This window comes from Glycine soja, chromosome 6, assembly GCF_004193775.1.
Source record: "Glycine soja cultivar W05 chromosome 6, ASM419377v2, whole genome shotgun sequence".
Taxonomy (NCBI): Eukaryota; Viridiplantae; Streptophyta; class Magnoliopsida; order Fabales; family Fabaceae; genus Glycine; species Glycine soja.
Genome location: NC_041007.1, coordinates 32684948 through 32712484, shown reverse-complemented (window position 1 = coordinate 32712484; position 27537 = coordinate 32684948). Strand labels below are relative to the sequence as shown.

Here is a 27537-nt window from a genome sequence, read left to right as displayed (position 1 = left end):
GAGAGAAGGTCCATATTAAGTGCAACATGATAAGGCATTTTGAGGGATGTTTGGGTAAGTATGTATGATTTTTTGCAATTGAAAGAAATATGGCCATCCATATATTGGACACAACATATGAAAGCACAAAAATGCAATTGCAATGGACATAATTTCCATTGGACAATAAGTCCTTTGGATGAAGTTCCTATTGGATGCAAATATAACAAGCAATATTCACTGCCTTATCCCAAAAGTGTTGAAGAGATTAGTAATCATTTAATATGGTTCTAGTCATTTCTTTCAATGACATGTTCTTTTTCTCAACTACATCATCTTGTTGTAGTGTTCATGGTGTAGACAAGTTGGGGAAAATTCCATTCTCATTACAACACCTATGAAAAATTTTATTTTCAAACTCTCATTCATGGTCACTTTCCATTGAAGTAATACATACTCCTTTTTTCATTTTGAACATGTTTACAAAAGTTATAGAAGATCTTTAGTGACTCATCATTGTGAGTTAAGAACATAACTCATGTCCATCTAGTGTAATCATCATCAACAAGAAGTCCATATCTTTTAACACTAACAAAGGTTGTTCTAGTTGGATCAAACAAATCAATGTGTAGAAGTTTTAGAGGTATAGAAATGGTGTTAAATCAAAAATACATCTATGTCTTAAAACAAATCAGGACTCCTAATAATTTTGATTAGATGTAAATAAATACAAATATTAAAAGATGTGTCTGATGTGTTATCAGATTATGCTATGTGAGTCAGTGTCTAATTGTTCAGACGGTTGCAAGCTTAAGCCATCATCTGATACAAAATTTAAGAGTGACATTTAATACTTTGTGTCTAGATTCATTTTGCAGAAACGTTTTCCTAGGATTTTTTGAAATCCTATGAAGAATAAATGAAGCCCAAGATTTGAAAGTATTGATCTCCATCAAAATGTGTGCTTTGATGTGCAGACTTTCTCTGACGAATGAGAAGTGACGAATAAATGAAGTGACTTTTCTGACGAATGAGAAGTGACTTTGGGATGGGTGACCTTCCAGGAAGTTTCTCGGAAAGTGTGTGAATGAGGAGAAAGTATCCTAAAAAGTCTTGCGTTGGTTTGTGGGATCAATCATTGATTCTGGAAACAGGTAGAGCTAATTTTCGAGGTCTTGGAAACCAACAAGAATGTTGAGTGAAGTGACACCATGTGAAGTATCGTAGAGTGCAAGCCATCGAGAAGTCGACAATCAAGGATGTTACACTACCCAAGTATTATCAAAAAGTCTTCTCAGGCTTCACCTGAGTATTCTTTAAGTCTTTGCAAGCTCTACCAAGTATTCTTTCAAAAAATTATATTCATGCTTCACCCTAGTATTATCTAGGTCTTTACAGGCACTACGAAAGTATTGTTTCAAAGATCTTTTCCAAGCTCACCCTCACTAGCACTTGTTGTTGGACACACACAACTACCTGTTGTGTTCCCACTTAACTTCAGAAGCAACAATTCCTTGACTACTCTCTTGAGTTCTTTCCCTTTAAACCTTAGGGGTGGAAAAATACTCTTTCCAATTTGGCTCTATTGGCTCCACATAAAGTGTTTTGGCTAAGGAAGTTCCTTTGGCTAGAGAGTTTGTCAACCTTGACCTTTACCTTCTACTTTGGCAACCATTCCTTGCAAGTTGCTCCTTTGAATTTGATAAATTTATAGACTTGATCAAGAGCTAACCATTGGAGGTTGAATTTGATTTTCAAATGTTGCATGAGTTATCAATGTTCTTATAGCTAGCCATTCTGCTTTGATTCAACCTCTCTCACACAACTCTTTTGAGTTGTCTTCTTCATCTTTGTTCTTGCTCCATTGTTAGTCAACTTGCACATTGTATTTGTTGAGATAGATCTATTAGGGATAGTTATTGTCCTTAGTGGCTTCCTCGTGATTTCAAATTTCTTATCATGGATTTTTTTGGAGTTGTTTTTGCAACATGTCTTTTGTAGATGCATTGGTACTGCAATGCAATGTGCTACAATCTCTATTCTACTTGGTTATTATTTCTTTGACTAGGACAATTGTCTCATTTGAGTTCCTATAACTTAGACTTTGTCAAGGATCACAAAGAGCATCAACTTCATAACAGTGTTGTCCAAGCACTGATGCATTCTTGACTGGTGTGTGCTTTTGGAGTGTAAGACATGTATGCTATCAGGTTCTAACTACAATGCAACTTTTAATGATCCTTAAGCCATGTGTAGCTTTTGATATCTACCCCTTGGCACAAGTTATCCTCATCATTGAAATACAATAAATCACACTAGAATAGGTGCTTAAATAGTGTGTTAGATAAACTTTTTAAAACCTTTTGCAATGAAAGTGATTGATAAACAACATAGTTTATAGAGACTATCCTCCATTGACAAAACTATTTTCTTAAGAAGAAATGAAATGTCATCTATTGGTTTTTAAAAAGCAATTTTAATGTAAAAACTCGTGTGCAAGGATGTATCAATAATATGCTTTGGAAATATTATGAAAAGCTAGAGGAGAGTAGTAGAAACACTTAGTTTTATACTGGTTCACTTAACATGAGTTACATTCAGTTCTCGTTTACCAACTAGTAAAGGGTTCTACTAATCAAATTTACTTACAACAAGTATTTTATCTTGTCACTCCTGGTTTACAAGTATTCTCTAAGCCACTACTGGCACAACCCTAAAACTTCCCCTAAATCTAAGAGCACCCAAGTATTATTTAGTCACTCCTAGTTTTCACAAACAATAGTTTGAAAATAGAATCAAATATTCTAACACTCACAAAGTGTGTTTATAATGAAGGTCCTAATCTCAGAACATAACTTTGTTAGACAAAGAATAAACTTTATAAGCTCAGTGTTTTTCTCAAAAATGATATTTTTTTTGTTTCTCGTTTGAATATATGATATCACCACTTTTCTCTACTTGTTTTTTTTTTTGTGTGAGGCCTTGATGCATTCTTTATATTAAGAGATGAGTAAACCAATGAAGGATATTGAGCATTTGAAATATGACTATTTTCGATCTTTGATTTTTTGTTTTCAGCTAATGGCAAATGATGTGCGTCTGGACTAATTCTTGATCAATACTTTCTAAATTTGTCTTTCATATATCATATAAAAGGAAGTATAATATAGCTTATCAGATATATTCCTTTTAATAAGATCATTTTATTATAGCACAAATGGATTTTACTTTAATAAAGACGGATACTAAGATGTATGTTTGGATTGATTGGACGATAGCCAATTTATGGAGAACAAGTATGTGTTATACCGGTGGACAAGTTATGAAAAAATAGTGTAGATCTTACCTCGTGTTGCTTCCACGAATTAATCTTGTATACTTACACTTAAACAATTTGCTAACATAAAGTTATATCTTTGTTTTCATCAAAACCTTAAGAGATGAGTGGATCACCCAGTGATGGATTGTCCAATTCTTACAAACATCATGCTTTTTATCATATAAAATGTTTAATATCTAAACTTTGACTAGGAAAACATGATTGTCTTTCCAGCTTCTAAATAACTCTCCTTCTAGTAGTCCTATTTCTGATTGCAAAATCTATCATGGAAAACTTCCATTGGAGGCATGTGCTTCACACATACGTTATGCTTCTGAATATGTATTGTCTTAATAAAGAATGCTCAAAGCAAGCATTCGTAGCTAAGTTAATTCACTTTTATTTTGCTTCATAGTGGTTTATCATCATTAAAAGATTAGCTTCTTGAAGGACTTTGTTTCAACATACCTATCTTACCTACTCCAGCTATCTTGCCTTTTTTATTCCCTCTGAAAGCAACTAACCCACCATTCATTATATGCATGTGTTGGAAGATTGACCTTTGTCTTATCATGTTTCATGAGCATCCACTTTCTAGATACCACAATTGGAGTTTTTTCCTATTGTTAAGTACATTTACAATAGGAATAATTTTCTTTAGATACCCAAATGGACTTGGGTCTTTTCTTGTTAAAAGAGGTCTTGGATAAACTTCTTTTAGGCATGTGTTTGCATTTAAACGTTGCATGTCCAAGTTTTCCACAGAAATATCATACATTGTAGGACTCATTATGAACAAATCTCTTTCCTCTATAAACATGACCATATTTGTCAAAAGGATTTATGTTGTATTTCAAAAACTTGTTGAGATGTTTGTATCCTTCAACAACTTTAGAAAGATTCTTTTTTAGAGATTAAATCTCCCTATGAAGTTGTATAACATCAACAGGTTGATCCTTTAAAGAGAATTAATTTTCTTTCTTTGAAAGTTCTTTCTTTAAGTTTTTTATTTCTCTTTCAAGTTTCAATATCTTAATTGGATTTTCATCCAATTTATATTATTTGAACAAAGGCTTAAAAGATTCATTTTCTAACCAGAGATCATGTTTTTATTTCTTTAAAACTTCATGCTCTTTGGTTAGTGTAGAAAAAAAATTTTAAAACTTTTATAAGCTTTCAAATTTAAGGATGAGTTAGAAAAAATTTCTTGATAAGCATTCTATAAATAAGACAAATTAGAGAAATCTACCTCATCTTCATCTTGGTCATCTTCTAAGAATTCTAAATTAGTGTCAACCATCAACATACATTGGCTTCTTCATCACCTTCCTCCTTTGAGGACATTGTTGCCATGTCTTCCCATGTTGACATAAGACCTTTCTTTTTCTTCATGAAGAAGGGCTTATTTTTCTTCTCTTTTGTCTTTTCAAGCTCAGGGCACTCAAACATGAAGGGTTTAGGTTTCTTACATTCATAACAAATCATTGGACTATGGTCTTTGTCTTTTTCCTTTAAAAAATATTTGTGATTTCTCCAACGAGAGTCATCTTTCTTTATCCACATTTGTATGAATCTTCCTTGAGATGAAAAAGGTTCCATTTTCTTTTGAATCATCTCATTCACTCTACTCATCAGAGGATTCATCCACTACGAGAGCTTTGGACAAATAAGCTTTTTTTACCTTCTAGATGTTAAGAGCAAGAGATTTTTATCTCTTTGTTCCTTCATCATGTTGTAGTTTTATCTCATAGGCTTTTAGAATGATAATAAGCTCTTCCAGGCATAGGTTATCTAGGTTTTTGGGTGCCCTTAAGGCTATAACCTACGGTCTCCATCATCTATGCAAAATTCTCATGATTTTGTCAATATAATCAAAGTTATCATAATGTCTACGTAGATATATGAGCTCATCTAGTATGGTCTGAAATTGTTCGAACATACATTGCATGTTTTCATTTTTGTCCATGTTAAACATCTTGTATTGTCTAACATGAAAAATGATTTTGTTACATTTTACCTCAATGGAACCCTTATATGTTAACAAAAGAGTGTCCCATATTTTATTGGTACTTGTGAAAATAGGCATCGTTGTCTATTCTTCTTCATACAAAGCACATATAATGGCATTGCGAGATTTTGAATTTAGCAAGTATCTTTGCTTCTGTTGATCAATTCATTTGCTATGAGATATTTTGTTTAGTTCTACATCGTAAAGTATGTGGTTGTCCTTCTCCACTAAATCCCATATGATAATGTGACATGGCTCAAAAAACAACTATTTGTTGTTTCCAGCGGTCATACTTGACACCTTTGAAATGTGGTGGTGTGTTCACAACTTGACCTTTGATTTCCATCTTTTCTTCAAAATCTTTGTTCCTTTGTAGTGCTAAGTACTCAACCTCAAGAGACCAAGCTCTAGTACCAAATGCAATAAGAAAAACACACTACATGTGTGGGTTGAATGGTGTATTTGTGACGAAGAAAACTTTTTTGAATTTTTTTTCAAAAAGACAAGTTTCAAAACTAAGTTCGAAATCATTTCGTCCAAGATGAAAACATGAGGGATAAAACAATGTTAAAAAGAAAGAATACTTGTTTTCATATCAATTCACTCGATATGAGTTATGTACAATTATCTTTCAACCTAAGAAGGATTTCACTAATGAAAATTGATTACAACAAGTATTCTTCATTGACACTTTTGGCTACAACAGGTATTATCAAGGCCACTTTTGGCACAACACCAATATCCCCATGAGATTGATACATCTAAGTATTTTAAATTACAAAGTCATTCTTGGATTTATCTAATAGGAAAGGTTTGAAATATTACAAGTGATCAACACACAGTAAAGATATGAAATTACAACACAAATGAAAAACATTGATCTTTGTATCATAGTGTTTTGTCCAATGAATTTTCAGCTATGTATCAGAGTGTTACTATTTTATTGATTTTCAGAATTTCACTTGTATGCTTGATAGTCTCACACATCTTCAAAGCTTCAATCTTGCAATATACTTGAAATATGAGAGGTGACTGTTGTGAGTGTGAGAGCATGTTGAAATCTTCTCATTTGGAAACATGGCATGTGTTGCTTTTGACATGTCCATTTCTATTGAGGAAAGAGAAATGAAAGGTATTGTCTTTTTTTTAGTAGTGTTTCCTTGTCTCCACTACTTGTATGAAAGCATATCGAATCAAAGCATATTCTATTAGTGATCATGCTTACACTACCTTGTTACAAATACTTGAAATTCAAATGTTAAGGCAATTCAAAAAGGTAAAGGGAATATAAGAGCATATGAAACTTTTCGAAGCAAACCATCATAGATAAGAAAGCATCTACAAGTACACCTTTTTGGACGAAGAAAACTTAAATATAAGTAGAAATAATAGTGTAGTTTTCCTCAACCAAGATGGATGAAACAAGAACAATACATTGAATGTTGGGTTTTCAAGTAGAAGCTTTGGATGCAATTCACTTATAAGCATGTTAGAGGCTATGTGTTGTTTGAAAACATTGGATTGAGTCCATTTTTTGTGTATTGGATGCATCTTCAATTAAAACAATTTTGGCATCTAAGTTAAGAGATATTTTACCTATAGCATCATTGGATGCAAGTAAACTTGTACAACGATCAACAAATTTCATTAGTCCATCAAACTTTATTATCATCATCATCAAAACTATGAGATTTTGATGTGTTAGACATCTTTCTCATCTTTAGTTTTAACATCAAAGCCTTAACCAGTTGTGCATCATCCTTTGAACTTAGGAGTTTCCTCAAGTTTCTCACCTAGCACAATAGGTTTCCTCCATGTTGCATAAGGAGCCCCAACATTTGGGATGAACATGATGCTAATAATGAAGAGTTAGATATTCATCTTTAATGCATTTTTAAGTGGAGATACATATGATTATATTTAGTCTTGGTAGGCTTGTAGATCCAAACATCATTTCTAGGTTTGAAACTTCTTATAGTGGGACGATATAGGCAGATAAGGTCATTCGATATTGTACAATAGATTAGTTTCCATTCATAAGGGTGATTAAAAGGCTCATAGTATAAAGTTCACTTTTTGTCCTTGGGATCAACATATCTTGAGACATAATTCATCATAGATTCAACAAATAAGATGCTTTATCCATAATCTTTATATAAGTTAGAAGAAAACAAAAAAGAAATGAGGTTAGTTTGCATTTTATAAATTTTTGCATTTTTTTTCCTTAAGAAGGTATTTCATCTTGAAATATTATAATGATGTTTCAACATTATATTTTGAGTTCAACTAAAAATTGTTTACTAGTTGAATTTTATAAACTTATTATAAAGAGCATAGAAAGACAAAAATACAAAAGGATTTTATATCTATCGTTTAAAACTAAGACTATTTTATTCCTTTGTATCCCACCAAAAAACAAATACAAATGTTCTGTTTGATTCATTAAAATTATGGTATTAAACAAGATAAGAAAAATAATGCACGACAAAGATACAAATTATAGGATTTTTTATCATATACATTGTTTGACGAATAATGAACAACACAAATAAAAATAACATAAAATTTACTAAAATACCTAATATTAATTATCTTAATATAATTTATATGAAATTGAATGTGTTTATCAAAATAAAAAAAGAAATTAAAATAAAAAATGGTGTTTCTTTTTAAGATGATTACAATGATTAGTTTTTATTTTAGTTAGGGAGTTGCTAGGTGCACCCAGCATTATTAAAAAATCTCACAACTGCCCCTGCCTTCTTTTCTTTTGCGGATCAAGTTGATCCGCAAAAGACTTACGGATCAAGTTGATTCGCAAAAGACTATATTTTTTATATTTTAACCTTTATTTCTTTAAATTTGAATAATAATTATTTTAACCAATTTTCATTATATTTAAACCAATTAGTTACTTCCATAATAAATTTAAACCAAATTATTTAAACCAATTTTCATTAATAATTTCGACGAATTTCAAATGAATTTCGAATCAAGTAATTTAAAAATAACATTTAAGCGTTAACACTAATATTATAAACTAATATTATTAACCAAAATAACTTAAAATATACAAAATTTTCAGTCAAATACATTGTCCAAAACTGATAATATCTAAAGTGTGAATAAACTATTGTTGATTTGTGCGCCGCCTACGTCGAGACCTCACATACACATTGTCGTCTTCTGTGACACCCCTGGCAATCTTGAGGCATTTTAGGATGACCTCATGTGTCGATGTGCCTAGCGTGACTTCATTTAGGGTGAGATGATGCTCCAACGTCTTAGCGATCGCATGGCAAGCCTCCTGTTAAATAGAAAACAAACGAATTATACAAATTAGTGTTAAAATAATTGAAGTAAATGACATACATCTAACCAAATAGTAACACTTATCATTGCATGTCTAGCCTCGTCCACATCAGAACTGACAAGTGTCGATGTTGCTGCTGCCTTTGGGACCTGAGGGATATGTGGCTCTCGCGGAGGATCTGATGTTTGTGTCACGATCATGAATGGATGCGAAATGTTGAAGAACCAATCGATGTAGTCGACCGCACACTGACCTGGCACAAGACACATCTCACTTGCTGCCACAAGATGGTCTGAGTAGTGCGTCCAGCTATCGTCTACGTCATCAAATGACACCCATGAATTGTCAGGGTGTGCAGGAATGCTCTGGACGTAGTAGAACTGGCGCATAACCCTCTCCAATCTGTACCTGACAGCAACGGGCCCCTAGCGGAGCTGTCCTAAAAAACATGAAATCAGATGAAAGTCCTGAACTGGACGGTGCTCCCCATATGGCATCCAACAGACATCTGGAATCCTGAGACGATCCAGACGCGACCTGTACATCGCTGTAAATATCTTCTTGACAGTCTTCTTCGTGGCAATCCAACGACACGCATGTGGTGGCACCTTGTCGTACTTTGGATCAGTGTTGCACTCCGCAACTGACGAAAAGTACTCATATATCCAACACTACAGAGGTTACATGAAAATCCTACAAATTTCAAATGAACGTCTAAAATAAAATACCCTCATTAAAACATTTTTGTAATTAACTTCTGAAAAAAATGTTAATTACTTGTAACAACGTGACGTAACCAACAACCTGTTAGCTGGTGCTGATACTATCATCATTAAGGTGATCGTACATATGCACAAGCCCAGCAACTCCCCATGCATACCGCCTAGTCTGAGTGAGGTCACGCAGGGCGTCTAAGAACACCACATGAACATGGGTTGCACACTTATTAGCAAAAAGAGTGCAACCCAGAAGATGTAGAAGATAAGCACAAGTTGCAGCTGTCCAGTGCTGGGTCTAACATCTTCGCTGATATATGTCTCGTAGCCAAGACAGGCGTACGTATGGTCCACAACACTGTCTTGTCTCGGCCATGGCTACCTCTAGTGAGACCATCAGTAACTCAACCAACATCAGCACCGCCTCGTCGATGCGCAGAGGCTGGAATGCATGCAAGTCACCTACGATTGGTAGATGAAGATATGTGACATCGTCCAACATGATGGTAACCTCCCCCACAGGAAGATGGAAAGTACTCGTCTCCCGGTGTCACCTCTCGACAAACGAGGATATAAGTTTCTGATCGTCGGTGTCTACTGAACACGCGATCAAAGGACTTAATCATGTCCCAGCAACCATGTCCTCAATTGCAGAAACAGGCTTGCCTAATTTATGCACCTTCCTCCCATGGGAGGATAACTTCAACTCAGAACATTCCTAAATTGAAGTATAAAGGAACAGACAATTTATTAAAATAATATCTTAAAGTAACCAAAAACTCAATAAAAAAGAATACTTAACAGATAACTTAAATTGAATATTATAAACACCTCTTCGGACCATATGCTAGATGCAAAATTCTTAACATACTCCCTAAGCACTGATAGGTCCCTAGGTCCACCAGGAAATCCCTCAGCCTCATCTGCAGCAGCCTCTGCACCAGTGTCCTGTGCGTCAGCCTCTACACCGGTGTTCTGTGCGTCAGCATCTACCATTGGCTCATCGATAGCTACAGCAGGCTCAACCGCAGGTACGACAGGCAAGTCCCCAGGTACCACAGGCACTTCATCGGCAACAGTGACAAGTACTTGTTGCCTGCGCGCCGATGCGGTCGACCTTCGACGCTGGGGAGCACCGTCAAAATCATCACAATCCCCTCTCCCCCAGACCTCTGTCAACAACCCTACCTAAGGCATGGCCTAATCCTCTAGTCTTAACCATGTCTACCACAAATTCCATCACTAAACCACACAATTTCAAAGGGTGTTTTTCATTTTCCCTTCTCAAGGAGAAATTTTATGTATGTGTGTGTATGGTTTCGGAAATTTGATTTGGTTTGGTTTGGTTTGGGAGAGGTTTTGAAAGTAGGGATTTTATATTTAAGGGGAAGGTTGGAGAAATTTGGTGCTTTCTGTTTGGGTTTGGACTTTCGAATGATTGACCAGTTTGAAGAAGACTTGGTAATGGAATCGTTAGGTTTGGAGGAGTATCTAAATATATGGTGGCGAGTAGGAAGGAATGAGTGACCAAAATGTTTTATTTGCCCAATACTTATTTGGATATAGTTCAATGTGTGTTTCTGAACATTATTTGGATATAGTTTTTGCCTAAATGTCACTCTCGACATATTTCTTTGCTCATTTTCTCATGTGCCTAATGGTTGGGTTCAGTCTTAACTATGACCTATCGTACAACAATTTCAAAAAGTCTATAACCAAGGTTTCAGCCACTACTTTTGGGTATCTACAATCACAATTGTGGATATATTTGCTACTTTTGTCTACAATTTTCCGCAATACCAAGAATTGCAACAAAGTCTCAAACAACAACCACAATTTAAAACCTTGTTTTACTTGTTCCTTAAGAGAGGACATACTTTCAAATCATTATTTAACCAGATTATAGGCATGTTATTCATGCATGGGATATGAAGTAGCACAGTGAATAGAATGTACAACATATGATAATGCTCAAATATCAAAGATGTGTGGTAAAATAGAAGGGAACGGATTCACTCAAAGCTTAGGGAAATAACATTATATTAAACATGAAAAGGACTCCACTAGAAATAGAATGAGGGACTTAATCCCTTGCAACTTCAAGTAAAGAGCAAACAGTATTTGGAGAAAAAAAAACATAGAAAAGACGCCACGCCACATGAAATATTGTATCAATTACAAACAAAACAACTAAAACAAGCCTCAAAACCAAACCAAATAGCATTTTCCAAATTCAATCGTACTCTACTTCAACCTAAAAGCCTCAAAACTAACCCTAAACACTAATAAAAACCATTTTTCATAAATTATAAATTTTTTAAAATTAAAATAAACATTTACGGATCAAGTTGATCCCCAAGAAGCATGCAGATCAAGTTGATCCACAAGAAGCATGCGGATCAAGTTGATTCGCATGAAGCTTGCGGATCAACTTGATCCGCACAAACTTCACAACCAAAAATGCTTGCGGATCAACTTGATCTGCACGAACTTCACAGTCAAAACGCTTGCGGATCAACTCTTTCCTACTGCATATCATCTCACTCCTAACCTACACCACCTACGAAAGACCTAAATCCCCATGCGGATCAATACTACCCTACGAAGTACACTACAATACCAGAAATGGAGCAGAAAGGAGAACGCACTTACCTCGACGTCGCCAACAACGGTGAACAGAAGAACGCGCAAGGTGAACAACACCATCACCACCTCGCCAACAATGGTGAAGAACCAACAACCACTCCGCCAAAAGCAAGAACGTCCAGTGGTCGCGGAAGCAAGAACACGCAAAAGGAAGAAGAGGAACTAAGTTCGCGAAAGAGAAAAGGAACTGCACAGCTCGCAGAAGAGAATAAGAACAGACGCAAAATGTACTGCTGGGTGTACAATATTTTTAAAATATAACTAGAGATATTTGGGTATTTTCACCTTAAATATTGGGTACACCAGCAATAATGTTGAGTGCACCTATCAATACCCTTTTAGTTATTAAAGAGATAAAAATAAAAATATATCATTTTAATATTTTTTGAGACAAAAAATTGTCCCATTTTTGTGATGCCCTCATTTTATTATTTTAGTTTATCTATTTTTTTTTTTCAAATCAAGTGTGAAATAAAATATTTGTCATGTTCAATTTTTAATGAATCAAACAATTCCAAATTATTACAAGTATTATTTACCTCCTCAAGTATCTTGGAATTCACGTGTTTGACTTACACTCCCAATTATTCTTTAAAACACCTTTAAGCATATGTAACATCCTCAAGTACACTTATGACAAAAGGTTAAAAATAAAACCCACTGACTTTAACGTCTTAATAAAATAAAATTAATGTAGACACTCTAATATTTTGCCTAGGTTCATTGCATTCTCTCAATATTTTACATTATTTAAATAAAAAATACCAAGTAATTGGACACAACCAAAGGTTTAAGACTAAAAAGAAAATAATAGGGAGTACTTATGTAACAGATTCACTAGCAATTTCGAACAATTTTAACTATCCTGCTACCGAAAATTTACACTTGTATCATCTGCCATTCGAAGAGAATAATAAACTTATGCCGGTTATAATACAAAACAAGTTGTGTAATTTTTCAAAAGATTTGTAGTAGCAAGGCCTATCACAAGCTTAATGCTTCTTAAGTATTGTTATGTTTACGCTAATGTGAAACATACAAGGGTAATTAACACAACCATACGTAACTTTTTCCGTCAAATCATTTTAATTTTATCATAAATGTGGCTGTACTCTCATTAATTCTCTTAATGTCTTGTAACATATTAAGAAAAATAACATTTTTAAACCTTATCACAAAACTGACTTCACTGTACAAGTCGACACATGCATAGATACAAGTGCAGCACCAAAGTTGCGTTAAGTCAGTGGCATCGGGGTCCGTCATCTTGGTTTAAGCTTCCAAGTCAATTCTGCCATGGAAACCATGTTCGAAGACTCTGATACGAGGCCACCTTTTCTTACTTTAATTACTCGGTTATGCTCCACCACATCTTAAGCTCACGTTCAACCAGTGTACAAAACCAAGATGAAGTGGAAGAACATTTTACCAGAAATACAGCCAATGACAGTGATTAGTATAATAGCACTAATTTATTCTGATTTAGGTACCGACTATATATAGATAAATATTCTGATCTGTAGCCAAATTAATTATTAAAAACTAAAAACAAAATCTGCATAAGGGTTAAGATTAATATGGTTGAGATACCATTTGTCAATTGAACGCAAATGATGTTTAATAAGATAAAGTTATTCAAAGCATCGATATCCTCATGCAACAACTACAGAGAACATGAAATTTGACCAGAGTAAATCCAGCTTTAGTTTTTAACATGTCATTATTATCCTCTCGCGGGGTTAACAAAAAGTTCAATTTTACAAAAAGAATCGATCTCTAAGAAGCACAACCTACATAAGAAGATTTGGTAAAGCAAGCATCACCCAAAAGAGTGAAATATCGTAGAATAGAATACAGCCAAAATTAAAAAGCAACTAAACATCAGACAAATTCCACAAACGTGCATAATTAGGAGAGAAGGGTATAGAAGCAAAAGGAAAAAAGAAATCCAGATAACAAATTGTGGGGCAATCAAGGCTCAGTTCCAGAGAAAACAAAAAGAATCACTGAATTAATCCATATCCAAGATCAAACTAACATAAAATTGAGTATTTATAATCTCAGATTTAGGAGAGCCTTGTTTCAGTATGAAATCAAGGGTCACAAGTTTGACTCCGGAATCAGCCTCTTGCATATGCAAGTTAAGGCTGCCTACATGGATCCATAAAGGGTACGACACTTGATCATGTCAAGGCAAGAGTTTAAAAGCACCAGGTTGCCCTTTCATCGTCTCATTAAATCTAAGAATGCATTATTTTTCAACTCTAAATACTAAAAGGATTTGGGTACAAGAAGCAGAAGGAAGCAAAGATGTCCATCAATCTTCTTTATCATTATAAACATAATGTCGAGCTCAAGTAAAGAGTGTTAGACAAAGTATGTTTCTCGTCCAGTCTCCATATTAGCAATCAACAATCTCAAGCCAAAACACTGAAGATGATGCAAAGGCCTTCGTCATCAACCAGCAAAACAAACTAAACCCTATCAGATTGAAATAACAGCATCAATTCATTGAAGTTTACAATTTCACAGCTATCTTTCACAAAACAGCCCCATGCCGGGACTTGTACAAAAAGGGTAAACTCGTACAAGGTGGTTTGACTCATACTCAAGGCGAGACTGAAAAAGACAATAATTCAACAATATTCAAGGAGCAAGAGAACTACAAATTAAATTAAAATTAAGTACAGCTCAAGAATATTAACAATCCATGCTAGTGAATAGCCATCTAGTGAAACAACTTGCCACTCAGCGTAGACAATAAATTCATACAGCACAAGCCTGATACAATTAAACAAAATAACTCATATTTGCTATCTTATCATACTCATATCTGCTATTCCCACAAAAGAAAGGACTAGATATGGAATGATTATATGCGAGAAGATATTGGTTTGGTACCTATCAAGGAAAAGATGGGAGAAAAACAATGAAGTTTTGCCACACCAAGAGGCCACTCAGGGAACCAGCTACAACGTTTAGCTATGTAAAAAGAGGTAAAAGGAGACCAAGAAGGATATAGAAGAAATTATCAAAAGGAACCTTAAGATAAATATAAAATTGGCTTTTAACCAACTCCAATGACATCGTGTAATCCTTGTAATTGACCTTATTCTAATGGGACAAGACTTTATATATTACAGTTAAAACACCTATAATCTATAATAAAAGAAATTAGTATAATCAATCTTGCACATAATGTTTTTTAAAAGATTAATCTTGATAAGTGTACCCAAAATGTATCTGTACTCAATAGGTGCTGAGTATGTATATTTTAACAAAATGAAATACCCAAGCTTAAAAGAATATCACCAATTCCCGTTGTCAAAAACCTTTTGCAAAGACAAGGATTTATGCATAGCATTAGGTAGTAAAATGGTCATTATGACAAATTACTTTCTAACAGTGGAAAAAAAATCTTCGGTTTACCACTACATTAGAAAATTATTAGATAACCATGGCATCTAAATCAACAGCATATAACAATCAATTAGAAAATATTGACACACTAAATAAAACAACCACAACTTTGAACAAATTTTTGTGAACACTAAGCATAGGAAAATGTGACTAAATACAACAGCTAATAAAATTCACCAAAATCCAGGACTATATAATTTAAAACAGGAGGCTGTATCAGCCCAGAAGAACCAGCTAAAAGTACAAAACTAGTCTATCTCAACGGCTTTAACTAGCAACATCCATATGAATCAATGCTTAAAAAGGGGGCAGATGAAGTCAAGAGGCTGTAAAAGTACAGTCTAACAAATTCATTACACCAGAGCACATAGTCTGCAATTCACGCAATCACCAGAGGCACACAAAGCATCTGCGCCCAATAAGCGATGATACACCTGAATCAAACATTCATTCAGCTCAATTCATCATTTTACAACCATCATTCAAAGAACATTATTGTAAAAGCATAGGCTTATTGACAAAAGAAAAATAAACAAATTGTTGCTCACCCTTTCTTAGGAACTACATGAACAAACAGTCCATGTTTAGGCACAATGCACAAATAACCAGCAATACAATTTTCAAGATAATTTCAAGCAAGAAAAAAATATGAAATAAGAAGTGAAAAAAAAATACAAACACACACAACAAACATGAAATTAAATAGGCAAGCAGCTGGGGAAGACAAACAAAAAAATAAAACAAAATGAACAAAGAAATTGAGCGAATAAGCAAATTAAGCAAGGCACAATAACAGATCACAGAAGACAAAGACCAAATCACAGAGCCGCCACTCTCAAGTCAGCATCAATTAAATTCTATAAATTAGAAACCAAACAGACACAAAAACGCATATTCTATGCTTGATAATCACTGTACAAGATTTTTCATAAATCAGAAATTAACTCCAAGTTTCCACAAATGACACCAAAACATGAACACCCAAAGTAACTCCAGATTTTATGATCTCCATCATTCCATTGTATGATCCATGTAGCAGACCTCACCTAGTGGAATACGACTTTGTTGTTATTGTTTATCAGTTCACACGCTTCACCTCTGGCCTCACAATTCAAAAATACCCAATGACAACATACTCTCATCAATAGTTTCTATGTGTAGATTTGATTTAATAAAATGAATAAGCATTGTAATTATGAAATCTGTCCATGTAATTACTTACTTAACACATTAACTGTTGTCATTTTAGAAAAAAAAGAATCTAATGTCTAAGGCAATCCAAGTTATTTGGTACTTAACTCAGAGAGACCAGTATCTTGACAAACTACCAATAAGATAAATAAAATAAACCAGACTAACACGTGAACAATGACAGTTATAACATAATTCGAAATAAAATATAAAATAATATAGAAAAAACCAAAAGTTAGAAAGAAATTAACAAGCTCAATTGAATTTCACGCTGAAAGGATTCAATTAATATGCAACTTATCAAAAGCTCACCAACTACAACCAACTTCAACATATGATTTGTCAAGTTACTGTTGCATCAGAGAATAACATTCATTGATCAGGCTTACAAAACCACAGGTCAGCTATATGATCTCCAACAACAACACAAGCAATTGAGGATGTTCGTTTCAATTTAATAAACATTTTGTAATATCACAGCAAGAAGGTCAACAAATGGAGACAAGTAGAACATAGACCATTATCATTGAAAAAGAAAAAACACATCATGGCAAGAAACCCAAAAAAAACAGATCAAGACAAAGGGAGAACATTCCGTGCATGTTTGGAAACTCATTCAACATGCACATACACAGTAAAAACAGCTTCACACAAACAAAGTATCCATAACATAAAGTGAGTCAATTGTTCTCTTCAAAGGGCAATAAACCTCACGGCGCTAAATCAACTAATTACAAATAAAACCAACAGCATACAACCAACCCAACAACACTAAAAGTAAAAAAAGATAGAATAGCATAGTCAAAGGAACAACAGTACAGCCAGAAAAAACAGCGCACACACACAAAACAGATAAACACACTATCAATGCAGGGCAATCAAAACTTAACAGAACGAAAACAAATGAATTACTTAGACTTACACACAACCTACAAAAAGTACTCAATAACAGAACAACCTAAATTACCTCTTCAGTAGTAAGGGGGCATATTGGGATACATCGAACCAGGCGGAACCCTAGGCATAGGTGAAGTTCCAGAAGGAGGGTGATGCTGATTCTGGTACCCAGAGGAAGCTGATAAACCATAGTGTCCACTATCCGGATACCCTCCAGTACCACCAGCAGGCATTCCGCCCGAACCCGGCAATCTATACATAGAACTACCACCACCAGCACCACCAAGCCCGCCACCAGCGCCACCACCAACACCTCCACCACCTCCTCCCATCCCACCAGCACCGCCAAAGCCAGTCGACCCCGGTCCAGGTCCACCACCGTACCCACCATATGGCCCACCCATCCCACCACCATACCCACCAGCACCTGCCAAAGAACCCGGCACAGGATTCGTCGAATTAAGAGGATGGTTATGATTGCCCATCGGAGGCTGTCCGCCAAACCCACCATAAGAACCCATCCCAACCGGGGGCCCATACTGTCCAGGTCCACCATACTGCCCAGGCCCGGACCCCGCATTAGGAGGCATCCCCATTCCCGCCCCCACTCCATCTCCATGCCCGTGCTGAACATTCCCGTGATGGGCCTGGGCCGAGTCCGGCCCTACCCGCTTTCCCTGCTTCCCATCAGTAATCGCCAACTTACAACTCAACTGCCTCCCTTCCACAGTCTTCACAGGATCTATCAATGCGGCCTGAGCACCCTCGGGAGACTTATAAACAAATAAAGCAAACCCTTTCGACTTTCCTGTTTGTTTATCAAACCCTAACGGACCTTCTTCGATTTCGCCGTACACGGAGAAGTGCGCGAGAAGCTTGTCCGCGGGCAGGTCCGGCGGCACGTTGGCGACGTAGATCTTACGGAGAGCTACGTCAGCGGGGTTGACGTTCGACGCGGAGTTCCCGGCGGCGGCGAGCTGCGTGACCGTCACGCGGCCGTCGATGCGCTTGCTGGGCTCGCGGAGGGCGAGAAGCGCGCCGTCGACGTGGCGGAAGGTGACGAAGCCGTATCCCTTGGACTTGCCAGTGGCCTTGTCGAGGATGACAACGGCCTCCTCGAGGTCGCCGAAGGTGGAGAAGAGCGAGCGGAGGCCGTCGGTGGTGGTGTCCCAGCCGAGGCCGCGGATGAAGAGCTTGCGCTGGGAGACGTCAGGGTCCGCGACGGCGCGCACGGCGGCAAGGACGTCGAGGTGGCGCGCCACCGCGTCCTGGAGGATGTCGAGGAGCTGGTCGGAGGTGAAGCGCTCGATGAGCTTGCGGACTTCGGAGGGGGAGAGCTTGAGGGGGTCGGAAGAGTCGTTGTTGTTGAAGCCGTTCTCGTCGAGCTTGCGCTTCTTGGTTGGATCCATTGGGATTGGGAAGAGGTTGTTGATTATGGTAGAGGAAGAGGAGGAACGGTTAAACCCTGATAATCTAACCCTAATTTGGCGCTCTTCTCAGAAAGTGGAGACTGAGACTGAGAGTGAAGAGAGGTAGAAAAGAACAAAATATTTGGGGAATATATATCCATTACCCAATGTGGATGTTGGGCCTTTATTAAATATTGGTCCAGTAGGTATCGAAAGGGTTTGGGTTGCGGCTGTTGCTTCGTGCATCTCTCTAAGTTGCTTTTTTTCCGTGGGTAGAATTATACAAGTGTTCTTTAATTATATTTGATAATTACTATATTCACTTTTCCTATATTCTAATACACTCCCCTTTCTCAATTTTTCCCCCAACTACCCTTCTAAAAAATTTATACCCCCTCCCCCTTTCGTGAAACTCATTCTCCCCCAATTTAATTATCTATTTGCAGCAAACAACAATGGGATTCTTGCTTCCTTTTATGATTGGTTAGCCTCTGACTTCTCATTAGCTTGTGGGGAGGGATTCACTTGTGAGGAGGTCAACGTTGACGGACTAATATGTTGGGGACTCACTTTGGCAAGTTTGGGAAACATTTCCAATAGTTTCACAGTTTTGGCGATTGGTGATAGTGCCATATGTAGCGTTTTCAGCATTTTCAACTGCCAGACCTTAATTTCATCCGGGTATGATATTTTATCATTCACCTATGATGTTTTGATCATTACTGATCGAATTACGGTGTTTGGCACCAGTTACAGCGCGAAGTCAGGGATCACTCTGGGTTTTGACCAAGAAAACAAAAAAATACAAGGGAAAGGGGGCAAAAGGGTCATTTTGTGGACTTTTTTGGACCCAAGCTCGCCCAGGCTAGCATCTGACTCGCCTAGGTCATGAAATGCCTTCAGGCCTAAGCAACTAGCTCGCCTGGGCAAGCTTCCCCTGCACCAAATGGCTTTTTCTATAAATAGCCATGCAGAGGGAAGGGTTTAGGGACTGACATTTGAAGGAACAGAAGGAAAAATACAGGGACAAAGAGAAGAAGAAAAAAGCAAAGCTGAGGTGCCATTAAATCGAACCGTGGATCGTTTCCTACATCCTTTCTCTTGCTAGCCTTGTATCCTGTGCAATAGTCAGTTAGTTTTTCTTAAGATTTTGATGTAATCTATGTACCCTTATGGGTCCTCTGTGATATTATGTGTGCATTTATCTTCTCCACTTATCGTTGGTAATTTCATTTTATTCATAAGGCTTAATTCTAGTCGATTACTATTGTCATGGAAATTGTTTTTTTAGTGAGACTGGAAGGTAATAAACACAACAAAAATGAAAGAAAAAAAATCAATTCACAACCCAACTTCTTTTCATCAAATATCACTTGAGATCATTTCAAAGTTCAACGCCTTAACGACTCTTTTTGTTCGCAATTAAAATAAATCTTTCAAAAACATAAAATCAATTTAACACACAAACATTCAGACTTAAAGAACTATGTAGGTCTGATTTCTTCATCGCACCTGGGGATACGTAGGAGCAAGGGCAACACCCTTGTCGACTCGAAAAATATTAAAAAAAATAATGTAATAAAAGCAATTCACTACTCTTGAGAAAATAAATAATTTTGAAGTCACGTTGTGCACACTCGATTAAAGGTTGTCGTCTCTTGTGACGGACACGTGAGGTGTTAATACCTTCCCTATGCGTAAACAACTCCCAAACCTGTATTTTCAAAATTCGCTGACCTCTTTTTGGTTTTTCTAACGTTTTCCTTAAATAAACATTGGTGGTGAATCCCACTCGTTTTCTTTTTTTAGAAGATGCCTTCTTTTATTTTCTTTCATCTTCCCATCATGAGATAGGTTGCGACACCGACGAGTTAAAATGTTGGAGCGATCCAAATTTGTTTTTGGATCCTCCACTAGATTATGCTCGATTGGGACTAACCATTTATGCTATGTGAGAATGGATAACCATGAAGATGAATGTTGCAATGATTTGAATTCCTCAGTGATTATAGAAAAGGTATTGGCTTCATGGTTATTGCTTCTTCGAATTTCACCACGTGCATGATCAAGGAAGATGATCTTCTTCTAGATTGTTTGGTTGGTCAATGCTTCCAAACTTGATTTTGATCCTTATTTGGAGCTTTTGATTCCTAGGTTCTGCAAAGCTAGTTCGTGTAGGGTTGATGAGTTTGCTTTCAATGTGAGTGTTCTTAACGAGCTAGTTTTGACAAGCTTGTGTGTTAGAGAGGATTTGTTCGCCTTGTGGACCAAAGAGCTCCAAAGGGTTCTTCTTGTCTAATGAATGTACTAGGAATGCTGATATAGTTTGCATTGGTGTTTCTTTTTATCATAACAGTTATTGTTTTGGTGTTTGTGTACTTTTTTCCACAGTAAAAGGATTTATATTAATATTAAGTGAAGGTTATGCTTGTCACAAGAAGTGCCAGACCCAACCTCATAAATGCATCATGGAGTTCCTTCCAAAACACTACTACTCCTTTACATATATATTGATTCTACAACATTATAAGGAACAGATGGTATCAACAATATTCCATAGTACCCTACCATGCTTCCTAGTGTTCCCTTGGTCCTTATTTCTCACCTCTCCCAGTTGCAAACTCGATAGGCCTACCTAAATTACGCCAAACAATTTTGTGAGTCAATACACGATACATAAAGTGAGCAATCAAACCCTTTTATATTTCCACAACACCAGCACCATGACCTGAATATGAGTTCGTCCATAACCATGCCTAAACTACATCTAGCACAATTGAATTTGATGTCATTCTGGTGCTTCCAAATCATCTGAATTCGATGTCATTCTGATGTTTGTGGACTTCATTCATCAACCAGGTTGCATTTGCATTGACATTGACATCATTTGTGTAAATGGGAAATGTTGGAGTGTGGTTGCAAAATTTTAGAATTGCTTAAGAGGGGGTATACATTTTTTGGAAAATAATTATATTGGAAAAGAAAGAGAGAGCGAAGTGTATTTCAAGGATAGCTTGGGAAAAAATGACAAGAGGGGGTGTTTTAGCATATAAGGGGAGTGAATATAACAACTGTCTTATATTTTAAGGTTCAATATTTGCTCCCTTATTTGTTTAAAATAAAATAATTATAAAATTTCCGTCCAATTTTAACATTGACTCATACCTTCTTCCTTTCTTTCTTTTTAACCATTCCTATAAGTTTGTAACCCTTCTCACTAAAAAGAAAAGCAAGCCACCACACACCACCACTCAAAAGAAAAGCCAACATGCGCCGCCACCATGAGCCACCGCACACCGCCACTCACGGCATGTTCGCGCGTACTCCAGGACTTCCTCTCCCTCCACAATGTCATCTCTTTTTCTAATATGTTCCTCCTTCACCCCAAACTGTTTCTCCCTCATTTATGCTTTGTGTTTGATCTAGATCTTAGAATGAAGAGTGGCTTTGCAAAATGATCTCTTCGACAACAAGAGGCATAGAGAGCGACGTGGTGGGTTTCATCGGATCTAGATCTCGAGGTAAGGCACTGTTTGGATTTGCGAAACAACAGTGAGAGCTGCAAAAGGTTATACAATAAGGTCAAAGATGGTGACATGGTGGGTTGTAGTGGGGCCGGAGATGGCGACGTGGAGGGTTGCAACGGAGTCAAAGATGGTGATTTGGGGTCCACTAATTTGGGAATTTAGGATTAGGGTTCTGATTGTGTTGATTTGGAGAGATAGCTAAATCTTTCCTTTGCAAACTTCAATTATGCTTCTTCCCAATTCAATTCAAAGTCAATTTGGTTGCTTTGGATGGAACAAACAATGAACATGCAGTGGCTGCATGGTTATCAAACTCTCGAGTTAACTTGCTAACTTTTACGAGTTTGACGAGTCCACTTATCCTCTATGAGTTTACTCGTGTGTAAACTCTCTTTTTAGCAGACTCTAGGTAAACTCGATAAACTTTAAGTAAACTCGGTAGACTCTCAAGTTTACCACCGAGTTAGCAAGTTAAGAAAATTAGACCAAAACATAAGTCATTTGGGGTTATTTTTTGTTTGTTTAGTGTTCAACATAACTCCATTTAGTGTGTTGTTCCCGAATCGAAAAATTCTTACATCTAATAACATCAAACCCTTGTTCTCTAATAACATCAAACCCTCAATAGGAATGCTCTACCACTACTATAACATCTGAAAGTTATTATCTAGTAGTGATACATTACTAGGCTTGGTTATTTAAGTATTGTGAAATTTATGATTTATTATTTTGCTTTATTATATTGTTGAAATGTTTAATTAGTATATTATTTATAGATATTATGTTATTATTTTTATATGAAGTGAACTCTTACAAGTTCATGAGTCGAGTCTATGAAACTCTCAAGAGTCTATATAAACTCTCGAGTTTGACAACCTCAGTTGCATCGCCTAGTTAAACTAATTGAGTGAGTGAGCTTTACCCAAATTGAGTATTTTACATCAGTTGCTATAGAAACCGGTTTAAAACACAACATTTTACATCGGCTATATTGACAACCAATGTAAAAGTACCATTTTCTGTCAATTAAATTAACAAATCTGACAAAAAGGTATAATTGTTTCATTTTAAACAATTGAAGGATCAAATTAAATCTTTTAATAATTGAGGAATCAAATTGAATCTTAAAATATAATTAAGGGACCAATTGTATAATTAAACATTTCGCATCCTTTTTGGCTATCAGAATAGTCAATTTGTAATGTAAAATTACATTATGGAATGCACCTATTGTTAGGCTTCTTAAATGACCAATCCAGAAGGTAAAAAAAAAAAACTCCAAAAAGGGTGCAAAAAGTAACAATCTTGGGTTGCGTGGAAGATGGAATGTAACGTTTTGAGTGTGGGGATTGTTAAAAGGCAGCCCTAAACTACTAAGGCGACTTCCACCTTTTAAAAATATCTTAAAATTATTTTAGTGCTCCTAACCCTTTCCCTACCCTCATATTTATCTACTTTCTCTATATAAATTCTTTAGGTTGACAAAATTACTCAAACCACTTTTTTGAAATTTTGATACCTAACTAATTTTGGGGACAAATTAGTCTTAAACCATTACTCTCTTTTAGTAGAGATAGAAACTAGGCTAGTCTCTAAAAAAAAGAAAAAAAATATATACTTAAAAATTACTCGAAGCACCTTTATGAATTCGTGACAATAGTCTATTTTTGGGGGGAAACTAGTCTTAATACATTAGGCCAATCTCAAAGAAAAAAAAAATTGAAAAAAGTTCGACTCAAAAAGAGCGGACCCAAACTCAAATGATAGGGGGCCAACAAAAAATAATAAAATTCATACAATAAATATATGCCTTCAATTTTTTATACAAGATATGTATAACTATCTCATTATAATTAATCTATTTCAAATAGTATTATGAATATTATAGTATATTGTATTATATTATACTATATATATACACACATATATATATATATAATTAATCAAATATATTTATTTTCTATAAATATAAAATATTGAAACATCAATTTTAAAATATAAAAAAAATAAAAATATTTTTTTGTATGATGAGGTGTCTTTTCGTCTTTGTCTCTTGCCATAAATGATACTTGTTTATATGAGATTTGGAAAATAAGACCTCCTTTAATTGAAAAAAAAAAATAAATTTTAACAAAGTGTAAGGAAAATAAAATTTGATTATATAATAACTAAATTTGAAAAAAAACATTTCGATAATATTTCTTAAAAAATATAAAATTACTATTAATTTTATAATTTAAAAAAAGCAAAAGATAAAAACTGATTATATGATAACTAAAATTTGGTCAAATATATCCAAATAAGATTTCTTTAAATAAAATAATATTACTATTAAAATTATAATTTAAGAATAAATCATGAGATATAAACTTAATTCCTTCAAACTTTATTGTTGCCTTCATAAATTATAAACAAAAAAATTTAACCAAATCAATATCTATAATTGGCAGTTGTAATTTCTATATATTGTATTTTTTTACTCAATCCATATTTAATGCATAATTATGTATGCATCAATCATATTCATGTAACTCTTATATATATATATATAATCCCTATAATTATGTGTCGAACATATCCTAAATTAGTTTTGCATATATTAAATTAGCCATATAACTATGATTGTTCTTCAAGCAACAAGAAATTATAAATCTCATCACTCAAATATGTCCATACATTATCGAAAGAAAAATAAAAATTTGAGGGGGCCATGCCCCCCAACTCCCCCTCCATAACATGTGGGTGCACTCCTGCGACTTATTATATTTGCACTATATTGAAGCCTACCCATCATCTCTTCCCATCTTCTATTTGGGTTGCTTAAAATCAGGTTTTCTCTTTTCGTTTGTCAGTTCGTTTGTTTTTCTTTTTAGCATTACTTTTTTATTCTCATTTTTGAATTTTCAACTTTTGTTAGGGTTTGACAAATCAAACTGATTAGCATTGATATCCCACAAGTCAACTTCCCAAAAGCGAAACAATAAGTTTCTCTTTTTTTTCATCGTTCCCTTTTCATATGCTCACATTTGTCAAATTGCATGTTAGGGTTTGAGGGGGTAAAAAAGGACTAGGCTTTCATTCTCCAATTATCATCTTAGTTTTTCAGATACAATAACCTCCTTTCTTTTTTCCACTTTATCTGATTATTTTGTCAATGGTTTATCTTGAAAGCTAGGTTTGAAAAATATTTCGTTCATGTTGGGTGTGTGTCTATTAGTCTTTGCAATTAGTCAATTTTTTTCATTATTGTGAATCTTTCTTTTCAATTAGTCTTACCAAATTGTGATTGTTCTTTACCTATTTCAATGCAATGTTGGGTTGGCACTCATTCCATTTATTTGTTAGATGAAATGTGTGATTGATACTTTCTATAAATTTTTGTTTTATTTTTAGTGTCTATAACTTCTCGTCAACTTTGGAAGTTTCTACTAAAACTTTTCTTAAATAGCAGTTCATGCTCTAAAAAAAATACTCTGATCTAAAAATAAAAGATTGGAATTGAACTATGTTATGTGTTTTTTTTACGTTAACACATATCTTTTACAATGTTTAGTTAACTATATTAACATTTTTTAATTTTACATAAATAATTAGAGTAAAAATAACATGTATATTAAAATCAATTTAAAAAAAAATTATGTAAATAATTTACATATTAAGTTATGAAATTTAAATATAAATTGGTAAAATAAAATTAAAAATATGTAAACTATTCAAAATATGATATAAAATAAAATTAAAAATATTTATATATTAAATATTTTTTAATTTATAAATTTGGATAATTTGAAAGGAAAAAAACTCTTGACTTATGATACATAGAAAATAATGTTAATGTATTTAACTAAACAAAACAAGTGTGTTAGTGGTTTATTGCATTGTCAATGAATAAAGGATTATGAGTTAAATTCCAATTAAGACACTTTTTATTTTTCACTTCATTTAATCTTATATCATATAAGCCTAATGTTAACCGCCTATATAAGCTCTACGTTAGCACCAATATGTCATCAAAGCCAACGTTTGACTTCGAATGGTCAATTGACGGAAGGATCAAAATGACTTATTTTAGAAAATATGGGGACTAAAGTCTTGATCTAGAAATAGGAGAACCAAAATTGCAACTTAACCTATAAATTATTTAGGCTAGGAAAATTACTCAAACCTCCTTTCTAAAATTTTGATACCTATATGATTTTGGGGGGAAATTACTCTTAAACCATTACTTTCTTTTAGTAAAAAGCTATGCCCGTCTTTAAAAAAAAGATGAAAAATTACTCAAAAATTTCTCAAAGCACCTTTATGAATTTGTGATAGTAATCCATTTTTTGGGGGAAAATTAGTCTTAATACACTAAGCCCATCTTATAAAAAAATCAACTAAGTGTTTGGGCATTCTAATGAAGCCTACTCATCTTCTATTTGGGTTGCTTGAAATCAGGTTTCCTCTTTACATTTGCCAATTCGTTTGTTTTCTTTTTAGCATTCCTTTTTTATTCTCATTTTGAGATTATTTTTTTTACTTTTGCTAGGGTTTGACAAATCAAACAGACTACTGTTGCTATCGCCCAAGTCATCTTCCCAAAAGTGAAATGATAAGTTTCTTTTTTTTTATTGTTCCATTTTCATACGCTCACATATGTCAAATTGCGTGTTAGGGTTTGAGGGGTAAAAAAGGAGTAGGCTTTCATTCTCTAGTTATCATCTTAGCTTTTCATGTACGGTAACCTTCTTTATTTTTCCCCCATTGTTTGGTTATTCTGTCAATGTTTTTTTAAAGTTGGATTTGAGAAATGTTTCATTCATGTTGGGTGCATGTCTATTAGTCTTTGTAATTATTTTTTTTCCATTTTTGTGAATCTTTCTTTACCTATTTCATTGCAATGTCGGATTCACACTCATTTCTTTTATTTGTTTGATTAAATGTGTGATTGACACTTTCTATAACTTTTTTGTTTTATTTGTAGTGTCTATGATCTCTTCAACTTTGGAAGTTTCTACTAAAACTTTTCTTGAATAGCAGTCTATGCTCAAATAAAATACTCTGGTCAATTAACAAAAAACTGATATTGAATTATATTGTCTATTTTTTATATGTTGATACATATCTCTT

At 34.9% G+C, this 27537-nt stretch overlaps 2 protein-coding genes across 4 annotated transcripts; both read right to left on the bottom strand.

The window, feature by feature from the left end:
* Positions 1–8436: 8436 nt before the first annotated feature.
* Positions 8437–9837, bottom strand: LOC114416108. The gene is made up of 4 exons (XM_028380986.1): positions 9679–9837; positions 9126–9290; positions 8697–9044; positions 8437–8613 (listed from the first exon to the last, which is right to left on the bottom strand). The coding sequence occupies exons 1-4, from the start codon at positions 9835–9837 to the stop codon at positions 8437–8439; spliced, it is 849 nt and encodes a 282-aa protein (XP_028236787.1).
* Positions 9838–13905: 4068 nt separating this feature from the next.
* Positions 13906–19038, bottom strand: LOC114416795 (UBP1-associated protein 2C-like). Of its 3 annotated transcripts, none has more exons than XM_028381810.1 (2): positions 17560–19038; positions 13906–14462 (listed from the first exon to the last, which is right to left on the bottom strand). In XM_028381810.1, exon 1 carries the CDS (start codon positions 18896–18898, stop codon positions 17564–17566), a length of 1335 nt encoding a protein of 444 aa, XP_028237611.1. In that variant the 5' UTR covers positions 18899–19038; the 3' UTR covers positions 13906–14462; positions 17560–17563. The 3 variants fall into 3 exon arrangements, with proteins under 3 accessions (XP_028237611.1, XP_028237613.1, XP_028237612.1); XM_028381812.1 differs by having other exon boundaries at positions 13906–14430; XM_028381811.1 differs by lacking the exon at positions 13906–14462 and adding an exon at positions 15495–15835.
* Between the last annotated feature and the right edge of the window lie 8499 nt (positions 19039–27537).

Bases quoted from the DNA above. Each gene is read 5' to 3' on its own strand.
- LOC114416108 (XM_028380986.1), bottom strand. From the start codon at position 9,837: ATGTTGGACGATGTCACATATCTTCATCTACCAATCGTAGGTGACTTG. The intron at 9,045-9,125 runs GTCTGTTGGATG...CAGCTCCGCTAG, and splicing joins ATCGTCTCAGGATTCCAGAT to GGGCCCGTTGCTGTCAGGTA. The intron at 8,614-8,696 runs GTTACTATTTGG...TCTATTTAACAG, and splicing joins CTAGACATGCAATGATAAGT to GAGGCTTGCCATGCGATCGC.
- LOC114416795 (XM_028381810.1), bottom strand. From the start codon at position 18,898: ATGGATCCAACCAAGAAGCGCAAGCTCGACGAGAACGGCTTCAACAAC.